At 40.4% G+C, this 18,839-nt stretch overlaps 1 protein-coding gene across 1 annotated transcript in view; it reads left to right on the top strand.

Moving 5' to 3' along the window:
* The first annotated feature begins 14,289 nt into the window (after nt 1–14,289).
* Nucleotides 14,290–18,839, top strand: part of LOC124155730 (transcription factor AP-2-beta) — a 419,283-nt gene continuing 414,733 nt past the window's right edge. The window contains exon 1 of the mRNA XM_046529793.1: nt 14,290–15,627. Coding sequence (XP_046385749.1) covers nt 15,625–15,627 — 3 coding nt within the window. The 5' untranslated portion in view covers nt 14,290–15,624. The remainder of the gene's footprint in view (nt 15,628–18,839) is intronic.

The following is an 18,839-nucleotide window of genomic DNA, read 5'->3' as shown; positions in this document are numbered from 1 at the left end:
TGGTAATTATAGAAGGCTTTCCCCATCTCACTCATATTCCAACCCACACCATCCTAACTCCCCACTCCTTTTCCTCTATCTCCCCCACTCCCCGCGTATCCCGCCCTCGTATCAGCCCAACCGCCACCGCTGCATTCCGGAATTCTTCCCGGCATTCCTCTCTCACGAATATTCTCCCGTCAGCTCGTGGTTTGGGTCGCGCCCTTCCTACCCCACCCCTCATTCTCTATCTCATCCCTCCCTCTCACCCGCACGGCAGCCTCCCTCCTCGATAACTCGATTAATCGCCGATGTTTCGGCCCATTGTCAATGCGATTTTGAGTTCCATTGTCGAGGATTGGTATCGAATTTTTTTTTTACTCATAACTTCAACTCCCTTTCCTGTGAGTTACAACTTTGCCGCGGTTGAAATACTTGCGCGTTCCTATGACTCCTGTGAGAGGAAATCGGATTCTGCAGTAAGTACATCAGGAAGAGAATTTCGATAGCAAAAAAGGTGTTCATGAACAGTAAGGAGCACACGAGAGGATCGTTGTATAAGAGTTCAAGGATATGGCTAGTGAAGAGTTTGATTCGGAGTCTAGCACTTTGCGGTGCGGAAACATGGATACTTAGGAAGGCGGAGGAGATAAGACTGGAGGCGTTTGAGATGAAGAAGTGAGATGGACGAAGAGGAGGAACGAGGAATTGTTGGACAAGTTTTGGATTGAGTGATGAGAAATGGCTCCCAGATAAGTTACGGAGGAGACAGAAGGCATTGATGGAGGGGGTACTTAGCGGGAAGGGTATGTTGAAAACGGTGTTGGAATGTAGAATGTTATGTAAACGAGGGAGAGGAAGGAAGCGAATAAGGTTTTTTAATAGAATTGAAGGGAGTGTATTTATTGTGAATTTCAGAGGGGAGTCCATGAAGGGAGGGGAAAGTGCCGCAGCACATTTTAAATACTACATGGAAACAAACTTGATCTTTTGAATATTTTAATAAATAATAATTTCAACTCATAAGCCGATTGCGAACTGATTGTCGATATTCACTCGCAATGGTCAACTGATTTTTAATGATAAATCGGATATCGATATAGTTGATCAACCTTTTTACTATGATCCACCATGCCTAGAAATGAATTTCAATTATCAATGGCGGTTATTGAATGTTTTCAGTAATTGCAAAACTTTTATCAATTTAATTTAATTGACCATATAAACACTAATGATACACCAAAGCAATCAGTCATCAACTACCATCGTTTATCATCTACTTGATTGTCATTGATAATCGATTTCCTGCTGACAATTGGTTAACTGTAGGTAATTTGTACACCTAAAGCAAGTAAAGCAGCAAAAGGAAGTAATAGAATATTGGTGAATGAAAAAATAACACAGTGATTCTCCACACAAGTAATTCTGCGAAAAAGTTCTTTATACATGGAACAGGCCCATACATTTTCCCTTCCGATGCAGATCACTTTTTCACATGAACACTGCTGATAAAAGATTAAGGTATTCATGTTTATCTAGGGCGCCCTGAGTTGACGGGCTTAATTTTACGCTCGTAAAAGCAAAGTTTCGAGTGCCAACTGTGTGGTCCCCTGTGTTGAGCTGTGTTTGTGGCCGAAATATCTGAATTGTTCGATCTCCCGATTTAAAAAAGCGAATACTTGCCGCTTTCGGAGGTTTATAATAGGAAATAGAAGATTATCGTAAAGGAATAGGGTAATTTCCTTCATCAAAGAAAACGAAAGGCATTGATTGCGATTCGTTACCCACCATTAGTGTATTCATAATATACAAATTATTTGGTTTTAGAAATGCCGGTTTAGACGAATGGCAATGGTCAATTTTATCCTCATTTGAAAAAGGCCAGATTGGCGCCAATGCGATGCCACTCCACGTGAAATCACAGGGACCTAGCTTCTATACGAGTAGATAGGAGTTTTACATCGTCTGAGATTACCAATGCATGCATGAGGCACAGAGCTCAGGGAAACATGTCTTAATAATCACCTATTAAAACTGGCTAAGGTCGGAAAATTTTCTTCGTTTGAAAAGGTATTAATAATCCTTATTTAAGCCAAGCGCTACTAGCTAGTTTGGTACTCTGCTACCTGCTAGCATCCTGCGTCGTATCAGCGCTCAAAGCCTCGCCCCAAAGTCACCTCACTTGCGGCAGCGGGAACCAGAACGACGTCACACGGAGTTTTCCCGGCATTCATACTTAGCCGTCGCGTTTTCGCGCGCTTGAAAAAGTTCACTTTTCATTTAATCGCGAAAAATAGATATCGTCATTAAAAACTCTAAAAGCGTGAAATACGTACTCCAGGAGTAATAATCTTTCGATTTAGGCAGTAAAAAAATAATAGGAAACCACCTTTTGTGCGGTTTCAGTAATTCATAGGTAGTAGGAAGATAGTTGGGATAGGGTGGCAGAGACTTTTCAGATCCCTGTTCGAGTGCAGCATTTCATCCATTAGATGGGACGTTAAGCCGTGGTCCCCTTGGAGCCTTTCTTTTGGATTAGGCTAATATTGACGCCGGGTTTCTCTCTTGTCGAGCGACGAAAATGGAATGAAAAATATTTTTAAAAACATAAACTTAAGGTAAATCTGCTTTTATTTGAACAATGTTCAAAACCGCTCCATTATCTTGAGATAACCCTTTACAATAATAAATTATACCACGAGGCAAAGTGGTGTTTCAAAGTATTCGACTGATATCGTGGCCCGTCGATAGATTTTGCTGTCAAATCTCAGCGGTAGAACATCTTCCACAGGACCAGCCTACTTGTACCACGCGATAGAAGCCGAGTTAACCGCCCGCCACAGGGCGTTCACTACTACCCCTTCTATTCTCCTTCCTCGTCATTTCTCTTGGCCCTACGGATTCCTGATTTGCATGCGTAATAGGGAGTGAGTGGGGGGGATCTGCTCCGGGCTCGTCTTCTGCCGGGAGTGGGCGGAGGAGGAGTAATGGAGGCCGAAGACACGGCAGATATCCCAGGAATGCGTTCGTGTGTTGATCCACGCACCACCTCCTCCTCCTCCCTCTAATTCTCTTCCGACACGCCCACCCCGAACCAACCCTTTCCCTTGTCTTCCCTCGCCACACCATCTCATGCCGAAAATTTCATCGTATTCTCCCCGTATTTCCTCCCCTTTCCAAGACACACTCATTCGAGTTTTTTTTTACTTCTCAAGTCTCCACACTGTCTCCCCCGGTCGAGAGGTGTCGAATCAAGGATTTGGGGAATTTATACGTTCCGGACTCCACGCCTTTATGACTTTTTTTCCTCATTGCCAGTCCCAATTTCCCACTCCGTCTCGTGGTGATTATTAAAATGCTACAAAAATGTAAAAAGCTCTAATAATTTTAAGGCTGCACACTTGTTTCTATGTTTGAAATTTATAGCCCCTACTCGGAAGGAGTACATGGTTAATGAATAGAGTGAAGAGTAATGAATCTCATGCTGAACTAACGATATTCGACTAGGAAATGAACACAAACTGTACTTGAATGGAAGAAGCAGCTAATTTTTGGAGATCCATTATAAGATATGAAGTGATACTACTTTGCACTTTTCCACATAAAATTTTATTTCACCAGAGTCAACATGTTTCACTGCACTGCAGCATTATCAAGACACATAAGGTCTTGACAATGCTGCATTGCAGTGAAACATATTGACTCAGGTGAAATAAAATTTTATATGGAAAAGAGCAAAGTAGTATCACTTCATATCTTACAGTCTGTGGTGTTCATCAGTGAAATCCGTGTAAACTTTCAAGTTTTTTTTTCTGAACATCTTTTCCAGAAAAGATGTGAATCTTTCGAGATATGGTGCCAACGTTGAGTATTATTAGGACTGAAGATATAATAATATGCATCACGCTTGGTTTACACTTAACTTAAATGCATAAATGTGAAGCATTTGCACCATTACCTCCGCACACAGCGGATGTGTATTCCATATCGGAATAGTAATCGCATTATTTCGTCCCATTCCTTACCTATCCTCCTCACACTCAAATTCTTCTGTTGCTCACAATGAGCACCGAGTCTCCACGCTGTCTTCCTCTTTCTATAAGAGTTTAATCAGGGATTCAAGGAATTTTTTTCAATCGTCCGAAGAATTGAAATGATGAAGTTTGACTCATGCATCTTCACATTTCACCTAAATGATCCATGGCTCTTAGATAGCGCAAAATATGTATTCAAAAGTAAGTTTTCTGGATATCAGACAATTACTTATACCACTTATTTTTTTATCAGACCGCGACCCGGGTTTCAATGAATTATCATCATCTTCAGGCACAAAGTATGATTTGCGCCTGAAGATGATGATAATTCATTGAAACCCGGGTCGCGGACTGATAAAAAATAAGTGGCATAAGTAATGGTCTGATATCCAGGAAACTTATAATAGAATACCACAAAGTAAAGCAAGAGTTAGTGAATTGTATTCAAAAGTGACTGCTTACTAAGTTACACCTTGTCAACATGGACTTATTTTCGTATGTACTGTCTTAGGCGATTGTAGCACCCTTGAGCCACAAGTTAGTTTTTTTTAAGGGCTAAATAATCATTAAAATGGACTTACCTAAACATATGTTTCTTTTTTATGAACGTATTTGGAGCGCATTTACGAACCCACCCCATGCACCTCGCACTGCCGCTACATGCCAAAATTACATCTCTCTCTCCCTGCTTCTAATCCTTCCACTTCCATGCCTCACTCATTCCCTAGATTTTTTCCTTCACTCCTAAGTCTCCACTCTGTCTCCCTCAGCCGAGACGGGTCGAATTAAGAATTCAGGGAATTTCTACGCCCCGAACTATTCTTCTCCATCGCAGACGCCCAAAATTTGGTTGAGATAGAGTTCCGGTTTATAACTGCGGTTTTCTTTCTTTCTGCATGATAGTTTGACGGTTTGAGTGTTTTGTTGGCATCTACGGATTTCTGTGAACAGGTTGACACTTCTAAGATATTTCAGAATATTTATTCAAAACTGGCTGCTTTCTAAGATAGTCATCCTTTCGTACCTTCTGAATGTGTTAATCTATGCGCCACCTCAAGTGTGCTGTAACGTTTGATATTTAAATACTGTTAATATTTAATTGGTTTGATGAATACTGATATTTAATCTTGTTTGGGAGATGTTGATGGAAAAAGGGGGATTGTTGAGGAGAGAAAGTATGGGAGAGTTGACCGAAGTAGGTAGGCAAAAAAAATAATGTATCTGGGAGAAAATAAAGAGGATTTGAAAAAAAAGTCTGACGTTACAGTATCTTACAGGGGTTGATTAATACTCGTTGTCAGTGAGTATTCCCAAAAAAGTATCCTGCTTCATAGTCATGATAACAATTAAATGATCCATTAGCAATTCTCACCAAGTACGCATCATCCCATGGAAGTAAACACCAACAACCTACGAGATAGTGAGCAGTTAAAATACTTACACATGGGTTCAAACACGGATGCCTACTTTCATCATCCCCCATGCTCGCGTTAATCTCCAATTATTTTTAATGACTTTGGAACCTAAATTACTTCTATATTTTGTCCAATTTTCATATTTTATGGACATCGGGTATGCGGAAAGCCATGCCATTTAGTATCATTAAGACGATCATACTGCTACACCCTTCACCTCTGAGCTTCTTATATCCACCTGCTATGAATGTATAAAAACTACGAAGCTGTTTCAATCAAAAATCGGGTTTTCAATCTTTTTCTAAGCATTCAAATTCAAGTCCAAAATAGGCATGATATACGTATAATTTTGTAACTGTTTCGTTTTCTATCACTTCTCCGTAAACCATCTCAACTTGCGTGCGGATGGCCATGTCAGAATAACAGCTAAGGTTTTGTTCAACCCTCTTTGTCACCACGCTAACCAAACCAATTCAAACCGTCCTAAGCCAGTTGTATCTAACACCTGTTGAATTAGGTCAAAACTTCATACAAATGTAAAAGGTGTCCTTATTACACGTGGAGAATTTTATAGTGAAGTTTTCTACGACATTTTTCTAGGCCAACGATTTTATCTGCTTAATATTTTTGCATGACTAAGCCTTTCATCTGCATTAATCCCACAAACCGCGTCAACAGGCGTGAGGCTGGAGGTGGTGGGACACAGATCTTTAACTTTTCGACAATGTTAAAACATTTGTGAGAGAATTGACAGCCAGAGTTCGAGCTAGTATTTATTGATGTTCCGTATTGTTCAAGGGAAAAACGAACCCCAGAGGGGAGAGCGGGGAAATTTGACGATAGACTAAGGATCACGAATTACCTATGCTGCTAAGGAGGCCCACCATGCTAATACTACCAACTTTTCACTCTGCTGCGCAATCCCATTCCGTGAAGTCGTCGCTGTCAATGTATCGTTATATAAGTTAGTTATTTACCAAGTCTGTTATAATTTTTAGACCTTCAATTTAACCTATCAAGTATTAGCGAGATGGAAATACCTAAGTCCATTTATTAGAAAATTTTAGATAATAGGTTGTACAATTTCACTAATTATTGATTTGTAACCGCTGTTTAACCTTCTATAAAAATGCCTGAGACCCCTCTCACTACCACCCGGGGATATTGTCCAAGACAAGATGATGCAACTAAGGAATTTGTTATCTGTTCTGCAAAATACTTCTCTTGTTTTATCCTTCCTGTCGGATCTGGTTGTATCGGAACTCCTCCTTTCGAGGAGTCCTTCGCGGCCGTTCAAAAATAGTCAGTTGGGAACACGGGGAGCGTGAGTGGAGGCTGTGTGGAGAGAGAGAGACAGCCTTAAACCTCGAAAACTCAGCACTCTCCTCATTCGCATTCTCCTGAGATCACTCCTTCCCCTCCCTACCCCCCCCCTCAATCACCCCTCCTCATTTTATCCCCTCCCACTGGCCACCTCCCTCCTCATTACGCGCCGAGTCGCCGCAGCCAACCAGAGGCTTCTTCGCGGCCAACAGTCGGTGACGGGGATGAGGCAGTAGGAGGAATGAGGGAGATAGCAACGGGCAATGCTTCCATGTATTTGTACGTACTGATAGTATAGATGGATTGGAGGGAGAATTTGGGACAGATCTATTGGTAAAATTGGGTCCTAATGAGGAGGCTTTTTCGAAAGATGAAGATAAAGAAATATTTATTGTTCTTGGACCTTTGTGGTCCACTAAGAACATACAAGGGCTTACATTCATATTAGAGCTCAGTGCACAGAAGAATAAGATACATGCAACAAAAAAAAAATTGTAACAGAATATCGTGGCATATTGGTACAATTACATTTTTTCTTGTAATAGCATAATAGCATAGAAACGTGATAAAACTGGTACACTGGTTATAAAACGTTCAGTATCTGGCCAATATGTCATTCTATGTACTCCGATATCAAGCCCCATTTTGCTTGTCGACGTAGTTGATTTTTAACCTTTCGGCAGGCGCAATATTGGAATTGCCGAGTTCAGGCGCAATGTGCCTGAAAGGCACAGATATGAAAAAACATCATTAACTCTTAGCATGGCTCAGTGCTACACCTGTAAAGTTTAAAGCACCATTATTAGTGTAATCGAGCACTATTTGATGACTTTCGTGCTATACATAGGCACCTTTACATGCCGTCGCACGGCCCCGGACCGACCCAGCAAGGTGCGATTGAAAGTCCTCTTTAGGCTTTTAAATATAATTATATGTAATGCAGTGTAGAGTGTAAATCCTATAAGATCAGTGTTTTTTATTTTTCTATCTTATTCATCCAATAATGCTTTTATGTTGCTTTATTGTGTCATTATTTTGCTTGATTATGCTGAAAAATCTGCCACTGATCTGTGGGCTTCGACGCGAAAAGTAAAAGCCTGCATAGATCGTGTCAAAACAAAATGCTACTATAATCGTCTAGGGTCTATGCCGCCTAGTGGCGCGGAAAAATGAAGAAAAAAAGACGCTCTGTGCCTGTTAGATCCATTGCGTCCGACTTGAGGTTAATGGTCTTTGATTTTTGATGGCCGTGGATGTTCGATGATTAATTAGTACCGACTAACTTCAATATTTGAAAATTAGGGAACGGTGATAATCGATTAATGCTGTTAATCTTCGACTGCTGAGGATCGTCGATTACCGGTGATTTATGGTTTTGGAGGATCTTTCAATTGCCAACGGTGATCAACAGCTGAAGAAGACAGTTGTATGCATTTGACGATATAATGATTTTACTATTCACCAAATATTAAGATACTTGTACTATTTTTCCTTAAATGCTAAGCAACAAAAACAATAGTCCATGCATTGAAAATCAGCAACCTTTGGTCAATAAAAGTTTTCAAAGACGCTGTTGACATCAGACATCATGCACGATAGCCAAATTGAAAATAGACACAATAATTGGGAAAATTACCACAAAAAAAAACTTCTGGATGTTTCTATTGCATTTCTTATTAATACTGCAGTTTCCATCGGAGTCCATTTTTTCTATAGCTTATCGTTTATCAATAAAATTTTAGAGCCTTGCGATATTTTTAGCCATAGACTTTTCATGCATCGACGATAACCGCTTTTCATTTTTTTTTAATTTCTTTTCACATGTGTGCTCTTTATATCTCAGTAAATTTCGCCCCCTTACCAAATGGCCTCGGGTTCATATCCCGCCGGCGGGAGAAATTTTTTCACAAAATGGCCGATCCCTGCGTGTATGATTTGTGGAGGGCACAGCACTCCGGTCCTCAGATGGGACGTTAAGCCGTGGTCCCCATGGCGCCTTTCGTTAAGAGGAGGCTAGCGCCTACGCCGGGTTTCTCTCCACACTTCCTTTCCTACCTTTCCCTCAGCATTCTTATCGGTCGGCTTCTCCTAATATCATACCATACTTAACTGTATGATTCTCCTATAGTATTCCCATTCCCATATTACTCAGGGAATGAATGGCGGAGAGAAACGTAGCCTTGGAAATAAGCTCCTCTTAACGAAAGGCTTCGAGGGGACCACGACTTAGCTTCCCATCTCATTATCAAGTGCTATGCTGTACTTCAAATGTTCTCCTCAAACTACTTAATCAGGGATCGGGCAGTCCACTGAAAAATCACCGCCAAATAAATGACGTTTTTGATATCTGACTACATAACCTACTAGAATTTTTCATTTACAACCTTAAAGGAAACGCTTCTATCGACGATACCTTAATAAATAAATAACTAAATTTCAAAGCATATTGAGAGAGAAAAAGGGGCAATAACAATTTTTTGTCAGACGTTTCAGTGGGGTGACCCAATATTCTCAATGAGACAGACTGGACTCTTTATTATTATTTAGTGTTGAAAAGCAGTGAAAGCTATCATTGTTACGCGCAGTTAGTACTTGTGTCATCTATAGCCATTCTTGCCAATTTCCCAATTTCTGCTCGTATTAGCTATTATTTGCTGCCTAATTTTTATTGATCTCCAATGAACTACCGCATGCTCACATTTTACTCTCAAAGCCTTTTCAACCCTTTTGTTTACTCGCTGGTAAGGTTCAGACCCTATATGTTAAAATCCGTGCATTTTCCTAATTTATTCTCAAAAAATATGCATTTTCCATCACTATTTCTCCATCTGCGTATTTTTGTGCCCCTTACATATTTACTTATACTGTCCTTTTGATGGCCATTATGCAAAACAACAAAAATTATTATTATAACTCACTGGTAACAATAATACGAACAAAGATAACTTATGTTGTATCGGGTCGGTGTGGCGGCAAGAGTGTTGGCTTTCAATCTTTTGAGTCAAGGTTCATATCCCGGCGGCGACTATATTACTATTGTTATCTCTCCCCTTGTGAAGGAGATTTTTTATAGAGTGCCCGATAATTGTTCTCTCACTAATAAGGTTCAGGCCCTATGTGCTAAAAGCTGTCCCAGTAGCTTTTCTATACTCAAAAAAATTTACATTTACCGTCACCATTTATTCATCTGATTATGTTTATACCCCTTACATATTTACTTATCTTGTCTGTTTCGCCGTATGCTTCTCCTTCTTGAATTGGATGGATGAGGCAGATACTTTGTGGAGATCCATTATGAGATATGAAGTAAAACACTTTGCACTTTCCACATAAAATTTTATGAAACTACAGTCTTGAGTCTTGATAATGCTGCAGTGCAGCGAAATATATCGACTGTAGTTCAATACATTTTTATTTGGAAATTGCAAAGTGTTTTACTACATTTCTCCTTCTTGTATGGATCTCCCAATCCCCTCCTCCTCCAATTCGTCAGTGCCATGTCTTGTATCGCGGTTCCCTCCTCCCACATCCCTTAATAACGCCCGCCGCCCAGCTTACATGGCCCAGCTGAAGGACTCCGTCGCACGCATGTTCCGTGTCCTGTCCCCTCATTCCCAGCCGCCCCTTCCCGCCGCCGCCGCAGCTCCACGATGGACCTTGTTCTCTTGAATTCGCCCCCTCCCCCCCTTCTCCCGAGCTGTAATTTTTGGACAATTTCCATCGAATTAATCGCCAATTATCTCGCGATGGGTTTTTTAACTGTGTTTGTCTGAATGTCCTCGTATTTTTTTATTTCTTTTACGTCCGGAGAAGTAACTTTCGCGTCGAAAGGATATATGTCGGTTTTAAAAAAAAGGTACGATATTAATGGATGGTGCAAGTGAATTTTTTATTCCCAAATTATAGGAACCCCATCTTTCGACAAAATCGTCTCGGTCATTTCGATTGTGCCTCTGCTTCTCGTTCTGAATTTCTCCAAACGGTCGTAATTGTTCAAATATCAATAGGAATTAGCTCTGAGAAGGGACATTCCTTTGAATGGTATGGTAATTCAAAATCAGCTTCCAAAAAGGTAATGGGGTTCATCGTGAGATTTTATTATTGGTCGGTAATCTTTAGTCCAATTGGTAATATAGCAGTAGAATAATAACGTTGCTGGATTGTTTTAAATTATTAACATATATAGACCGAGACGATTGGTTAGTTACCTTTCCTCGAGGTCGGAAATTTTCTTCTATGAAAACAATTCTTATTATTTTAGTCTTTTTGTTAGCAAAATCCATTTAAGAAAAGAAAAAGAAATTAATTATTTCGTCTCTGTGATGATGAAACTTAGTTCAGGTTATATTTTTTCCTCCACTTGGTGGCTTCGCTGATTATTTGGCAAATATTATACCGTGAAATTAGAAAAGACGAATTTATTGGCAATAGTAACTGACTCGGTATAAATACTGAAGGCCAGCTTAAGTAAAAACTGAGAATTGAAGGTAAGTTATCATAGAGGCAAGCGTTTTTCTAACCACAGCGGACAATTTTGAAGGTCCTATCCTTGAATTCACTCTGGTGTGAAAGGAAATAATATGCTTTCCGAACTGAGGAAAGGTTAAGCTTATGAATAGCAATGAATATAAATTTTAATAGAATTTTTGTGCAGTTACTTGTGAAGATGAATGAAAGGATGTGTATTTGGACTAATAGGGATGTCATTAAAATGTACCTCCCAATTTTGTTCCAAATGTGTTTCACGAACCAAGTGTGTGAACACAAATTTTCAGCCTATGGCTTATGATTCCGCTCGTTCCTGCATTTCATGTATTTATTCATTATACTTAATAAATAATTTTAAAGATAGTTATTTAATTACCTGATCGTAGGAAATAACTGAAAAGGTTCCTTCTTATGAACGCTGCCTTCCAATTTCTGAGTCGCTGATAATGTTTCCAAATCCAAAAACATTTCAACGATTTGGGCTAAATAAATTCAAAAATGGTTTTTGTTTCAGCCGGTGACCGTAAATTTTTCCAAGCAGGTGTTCATTCGTCAGTATTACTGAGTGGTGAAAATTCCATATTTACGAAGAAAAATATTAATAATCAAGCTAATTTAATATACCATCTATAATACACTCTATTTCATTAACCTCTTGTTTGGTAATTAATTTCGAAAAATGAGAGATAATTTCAAAACGAGATTCATAATTATTCTTCAAATTAATTGAACCCGCGTATAATCGCCCTAATTTTTCCAAGATGTATTTTTTTGGGGTAGAAATAGATTTTTAAGCACACTTATACCTCATAGCTACGAATATAAGTGATAATTATCTCTCTCAGGATATAATTAAGAAGTTTTCAACGCGATTGCAGTTATTAGAGAAAGGGTTGGTGAAGGTTGCGTGGACATTTATGGACCAAGAGTTGTGCTCCGGAAGACAAAACTTACTGCGGAGGAAGATGTGGATCGCTTAAAGATTGGAAAAGAAATATCACCATATCTTATCTTCTCTTCCTTCTTTGGCGCGGCTTCAAGTCAACAAAATTCCATCACTTCAATGTAAATAGTATTTCACCACTATATTTCTATAGGTCTTTTGCGCCGAAAGCTGTTTGTTTAGTGTGCCGGAACCATACGAGGCGTGAGTATGCTCCTTGAAGTAATGAAAAATAAACGCATGCTACCTCATCTAATCAATTTTCTTGTAAAAAAATTAATATATAGATGAAAAGTGGAAAGGTAGGTTTAAGTTATTTGTAATTGTATCATATATTGCATTGATCACCAAAATATTCCGCAAATGTTGAGTTGAAACAAATTCTTCCAGTATTCATGAATGCTTATGCTCTTGGTTTATACTGTAGACTAAGTCAAAAATGTAAAGTTTCTAAAATTTATTTGATAGCGATCGTAGAAGTAGAAAGTGCAGAAATCAATAGTTTTTGGGAATAGATAATAAAAGCAAAATACTAACTCTGAATTGCCGTTTGCCAAATTACGTCTTATAAAGATACCTATCTCTACGGGGAGGGTTACAGCTCATAGTGAAATTATGTCATTGGAACAAATACGGCTTACACTCTATTTACTTTTGCTTGTTTTACGGATTCCATTCCATAACTGAAACACATCCGTAAAAGCATCTGCAATGTGGTGCTGTGGAATAATGATGGAGATCAAATACATAGACCGAGTGAATACGGAGGATATCCTGGGAAGAATTAGAGACACGAGAAGTCTTCTTGAAACAACAAAAAGATGACGGATTAACTAAACCTGCAACATGATGAGTCATGAAGATATATCAAGGACACTAGGACAAGTGGACACGTAGGACGGCCGAGCAAGGCCTCATGATAGTGATCAGGAACGAATGATGAAGAATATAAAATAGATGTAACTCGTGAATAGATGGGAAGATAAGCTATTGGAGATATGAACGGCGATCTGCTTCAATTCAGTCGCAAGATCGCTGACCGTCGGCCACACCATGAGACAAGAATGTGCGATGAATAACATAATATATCGCAAAATGGATAGAAATGAGAGCAAATGGTGGCTTCAAATGGACGGAAAACAGGGAATCAAGAATGTCAAAAGGGAACGTTAACGAGCGTGAAAACAAGTGTCAATATGAAAATTGAGTTCAGAGAAGAGTCAAACCACACTCGGGACTGTATACCGATCATGACGACGGCATGAAGAATGGATACGTCCTGATCAGACAATGATCCGGTAAAACTAATTAATTCCTTACGAATCATTTTAACTGTTGGAGGTGTTTTTTCGGATGCGCACCGCATACTTATTCGGTTTGTTGCCCGAAGTTTCGTGGCCATTCTTTTTTATTTTTTCTTATGGAAAAATGATATTTTTCCGTGGAGGGTGTTTATAATTCCAAGACACCTTCTTCCCACCATGAACCATTATTAATATCATCCACTTAAAAAACTATTCTTGTTTAGATGATCTCTTCATCTTTCGGGTTCTCGTCGCATTGTATGTCATAGGGTGACAACAGTTTCACCAAGATTCTTCAGGTCAATGTTGTTGAATCTGTTGTCAACCTATGACTAACAACGCGGCGAAAACCCGAAAGATGGAGATGTCATTTTAGCAAGAACGCCACGGAAGACTAGGGGATAACAACTACCCTTATTCTCTAAGAAAAAGTAGCCAGCAACGGACACGAAACGTCGGGAGACAGACCAAATGAGTTTACGAGGCACGCCCGAAGAAAACGCCATCAACAGCTAATTCCTTACGGTTCTGTATCTATTCAATCCACCTGACTGTCCACGGCGCGGCTCCTCAAACAGCCCTGCGCTCCGTTCACGCCGGAGTCCTCCGATCCTATGCCGATCTCCGCGAGAACCATCGCACTTCCACCCCCTCTCTTCCCCCCCTCCAATTCCTCCCCCGCCTTCCCCGCCCCCAAGCGGCGTCCCTCCCCTCCGGCCGTGCCGAACTCCCCCTCCAGCCGTCAGAGGGGGGAGAGAGTTTGGGGGGAGCCCTCCGCCGCCGACTCAAGCCCTCCCTATCTCTTGCCCACTCGCACGGCTGCCGTCACCCCCGGGGCATCATTGAAACCTCGCTTCACGCGGTCGAAAGCTTTTTCGCCGGTCCCTAGCACGAGGATCCTCTCAGGCGGGAAGCTCGCCATCGCCGGCCGGGGGGCTGCTAACCTAAGCCCCCGCTCTCAGCTCCCTGAAGAATCTGTCCCGAACTCCTCGTCGGCGAAGGATATGCTTAAAGATCCGAATCGCACACGGTGACAAAAGGATTGGTCCCGAAAGTTTTGAAGGGGAGTGCGTCGGGGGTTGAATAGAGCACCCCAAGGCGGTGGAAGGGGGAATTTTGCTCAAGAGGTGGAAGGGGAGAGTTTTAGTCCTGTCTCCGCCTCTCGTCTAGGATCCTCCTGCGTTTGTGTTGGTGTCCGGAGTGCGATACTAGAGTGAAGGTGTTGTTCCCTCGATATCGGGAGGAAAACACGAAGCACGTGTTTATCGCCTCATGGTTCGGCCCGTCTGATCTCAAGGACTGGATTGTGGACGCTTTTGTTGAACACTACATTTGTTTTGTGTTCCAACCCGCCGCTGGAAGTTTATGAAGAACTCAAGAAGAACTGGATCTTTTCTGTGAACAGTTTTTCCGTCCTTGATTTCCCGTAGCAGCCTAAGTTATCGTCGGAAGTTCCGTATCCTGCATGCGTGTTAACTGGAATGAATGTGGTGAATTGCGATTGTGTTGTTGATTTGTTTCGGACCCGAGTCATAGTTTTTGAGTCTTAAGATCTCATATCGTTCCCCGACACGATGCTGTCGTATTTTCTTCGGAAACATGCACGCTGCAACAGTTGAAGAGATTACTTGCGGTCCCCACGTGCTGACCAGTGGTTCGGCATTATTTTTTCGTAATCCCACGGTTGCGAGGACTAATTTGTGTGCAATAAGCTGTTATCACGCCGAATAACGTGAATTTTCTTTGTGATATCCGCCGTAATTCCCGCAAAACGTAAGGACTGTTTATTCACTGAAGTTCCTGTCTTCTAGATTGTCAAATTGGAGATTGCAACGCATGTTTACGCTTGAATGGAATTTGTGAGGCTTGTGGTTGTTCCTGATGTCACTTCTTGAAGACGCGAAGCCAGTGTTCTGAGTTGAGGCTAAGCAAAGGACGATAAGACATGTCTTACGTGCGCTTGCCGATGGCCCCGGTTCGGCCCACCGGCGACCGCTGCTGAATCTTCCGAGCGCCGAAATCCGGCCGCTACCGCCGCAAGAATTTCGGACCCGCGAACGAGGGAGTGAGACCGTTTCAAGACACTAGCGGGGACCCAGAAGGAATTCACGCTGTATCCCTACCAAATAAACCCCACGATGGTGAGTCTACGTTTCATTTTAATATTTATTCAGCTTTCGCCATTTAACTACCCACACATAACCTTAGAGTGAACTTCTTACAAAATTGCTATCCAATAAAGTGAACTTTAAAGCCGGTGAATTATCGCAGACTTTTTTAGCGAATGACATTCATGAAATATTTTCGATATTGTTACCAGATTTGGCTCTTAACAGTATTTAGAAGCTTAAACCAGCGTCTAACTCGATTAGGTTTTACAAATTGAAGTTATTACATTGACGCTCGACGGATAGATGCTTGGCTAATAACTATCCATGAATTCATCACTGATATTTGTCATTGTGAAACGCAGAGTATCCTTATGATTATGAATGTTTCTAAGAAAGATGTTTGACGAACGAGGATGTGGTAGGAAGAGAGCCTAGAAATCGAGCCAATGGGCGGAATAAAATAGGCGATATTACCCCTTCGGATGTAAAACTTAAAACTAATCATTGCGTTCATTTTAAGATGACATGAAAAATAGCTATGTTCTGGTTGGACACCGATCCCATGACACAAATCCCTAATATTAGAAACAGCTCGCGGTGTCGGCAAATTCGACCAGTCGGGTTACGTGCAAACGGTGATTCAGTGACCATGGAATATCTATTCTGAATTGGAAATTCAGATTGACCATACCACAAGCGAGGGATGTTGTCCTATCTCGTCTGCAAGTTGTATGTACGCACGTGGAAAAATGAGTAAAATAATGGTAGAATATATGCTCGAAATTAGAACATAGGTATGTTCTCACGCTTCCGTTTATGGTAGGGTGGTCACTCGATTAAATGCTTAACGTTATTGGATTCACACCTCTACTTGCGCTGAGACATAATTCCTGCGACAATGACTTCCAGACATTAGGTGAAGTATTTTAGTTTTTAATAGGATTTTCATTATTTTGTATTTTTGTATTTTCTTAAATTCACCTAAATTATAAAACCGTCGCAAGTGACTATTTAGTTTCCATATTTCATGAAACTACTATTATACCAACATCCCTGCCATTCACCAACCGTCGTCGTCTCGCGTAGAAGTAAGTAGGCCTACGCGGAAAGAGGATATCCTTTAATCCGGGCTTCAAACTACAGAATAAACGAAATTTTTCTTAAGAATACAGCTCCTGACATGAGATTATTGCAGAAAATTAGCTCAAAAACCCTTGAAGAATGCACTAACATCTCAATACCAACAATACTACTCCTGTAATACTGGGCCCAAGTCTATGGATCCTTTTTCTACGTACCTACGTATTGTCTACGTCCTTCGTTTGGTCTATGTATGTATCAGCATCAAATTTCTTGACTATGCCCTATGTTATGGAAAAAAAATCAAAATTATTTGCCTGACAGCTTGCCCACTGCATTTAATAGGGTGCATAATAAGTTCGACGTCCTCTCCGAGTGACAGTATAACCTAATCAACACCAGCTTGAGGCAGTGATTGACGATACACGTTTTTATGGTTATATTCGTTTCCATGATGGTTCATTATTTCTGAGTTTTCGTTTTGATGGCAATCCTTCAGCGATTTTGCATCACCATGCCTCAAGAGTCGCTAGCTTGAGTAGGTATTTTTTTAGATTACTCGATTAATGCATCTTAATTAACGACGTTTTTTCAGGATTTCTGCTCCCACGTCCGTGAATATTTGAATATATATTCACGAGGTTGCATCACCTAAGTGCCTTGATTTGTCAAACTCGCGAAAGAAGAAAGTATCGTGAGCGATTCTGAAAAAAATTGAGCCGTGTATATATTTATTATTTTTAACCTTGTTCTGATAGTTGTAAACGCTCAAAAAGAAAACAGCTGTAAAATTATTACCTCTACTATCCTATCACGTTAAATACGCTGCAGCTCCTATACCTTCTACTCTACCTCTTGTTGAATATTCTTATGTGAGACTCCCGTACAAATTGATGTATTGAGGATATAATGGTAATCTCGCGGAAAAGTGTCCACGTTTCATTTATCCAATATTTCTGTTTTTCCCTAAAAATTTCTTTCACAAGTTGCAAAATTAATTATTTTTAGTAAAACAGTATACATATTCTGCGTGAAAACATACTAAGTAGCGGCACGTGACAGAGTGGTATTGTTCTAAGCTACAGGCATGGGAAGAAAACTTTACTATGAATCCTTTGTATTGACTTTTGTAACGGCGTTAGATTTATATCCTGGCATAAGTCATGTCGAAGTAAAAACTGCGAGAATGGTTTGCATATAAATCGCGAACTCGTGAGCCAATTAGTTAGACGTCCAATGGGCATGCGCGGAAACAGAGAGAAGAGCGCATGCTCCGGACAAGGACCATTCATCACTGGCGTCGACTTGATTCCAATGCTAACATGCTGAAAATCACTAACTGTTTTGCTACAATTTACAGAAGGAATGTGCCCGAGCCAGAGTGAGAATCATCGTACATGCCAATTCCGATTGCCTCTTCGTATTTGACGACCGGAAGGGCTATCATGCCCGCGTATTGGTTATTTTGATACTGCAAGGGACACAAGTTATTTCAGATGGCATACAATAGATATCCAATGATTGATGTGGACCATCTCGCAGTGTTTATTGGTCAGTTTCCAATTAGTTCTATGAGCGATGTTGACGTATTTTAGTTTCCTTGCTTCAATAACTCTTTTGAAGTTTGACGTTAACCGTTTTTCCATTAATGAAAATATGTACAGTTCTCTTCTCTCCGACTCGATGGAAAAGTTATTTTGATTAAAACTCTGCGAGACGTTTATTCTGTGTGAAATCGATGCCATTAGCTCAATTCATTGTGGACTGCATGAAACTGCTAATGTCCCACCAGCTGAAGATAAAATTTTCCTAATATGTCTCTGCTAAGTCCCCGGCATTCATTTATTGATGAAAGAAAGTGCTACTTCAATGGATCACTCCATTTCATTTATTCATATGAGCAGGACACTACATTCAGTGCGACAGTTTACCGTAACAACTACTTTCCCTTCGCCAGTTTGAGTTCTGTAGGCAGTTGTTGGACTTCAAACAACCAAATATTATCCTCTGTACGTCTAGTCTTGTGAGAAAAATTATTCTCAGAAGGAGGTTTTTATCATTCCACAAATATTTCATACTTTCCTTTTTTATCAGGTTCAAAAGATATTTTCGAATGTATCAGACTCGGGAGCTTTCCTGGAATAAGATCATCAAATGCTAAA

The sequence above is a fragment of the Ischnura elegans genome, chromosome 3 (assembly GCF_921293095.1).
Source record: "Ischnura elegans chromosome 3, ioIscEleg1.1, whole genome shotgun sequence".
NCBI classification, from domain to species: domain Eukaryota; kingdom Metazoa; phylum Arthropoda; class Insecta; order Odonata; family Coenagrionidae; genus Ischnura; species Ischnura elegans.
Note: the sequence above shows the minus strand (reverse complement) of the source record. Positions and strands in the feature narration are given on the sequence as shown.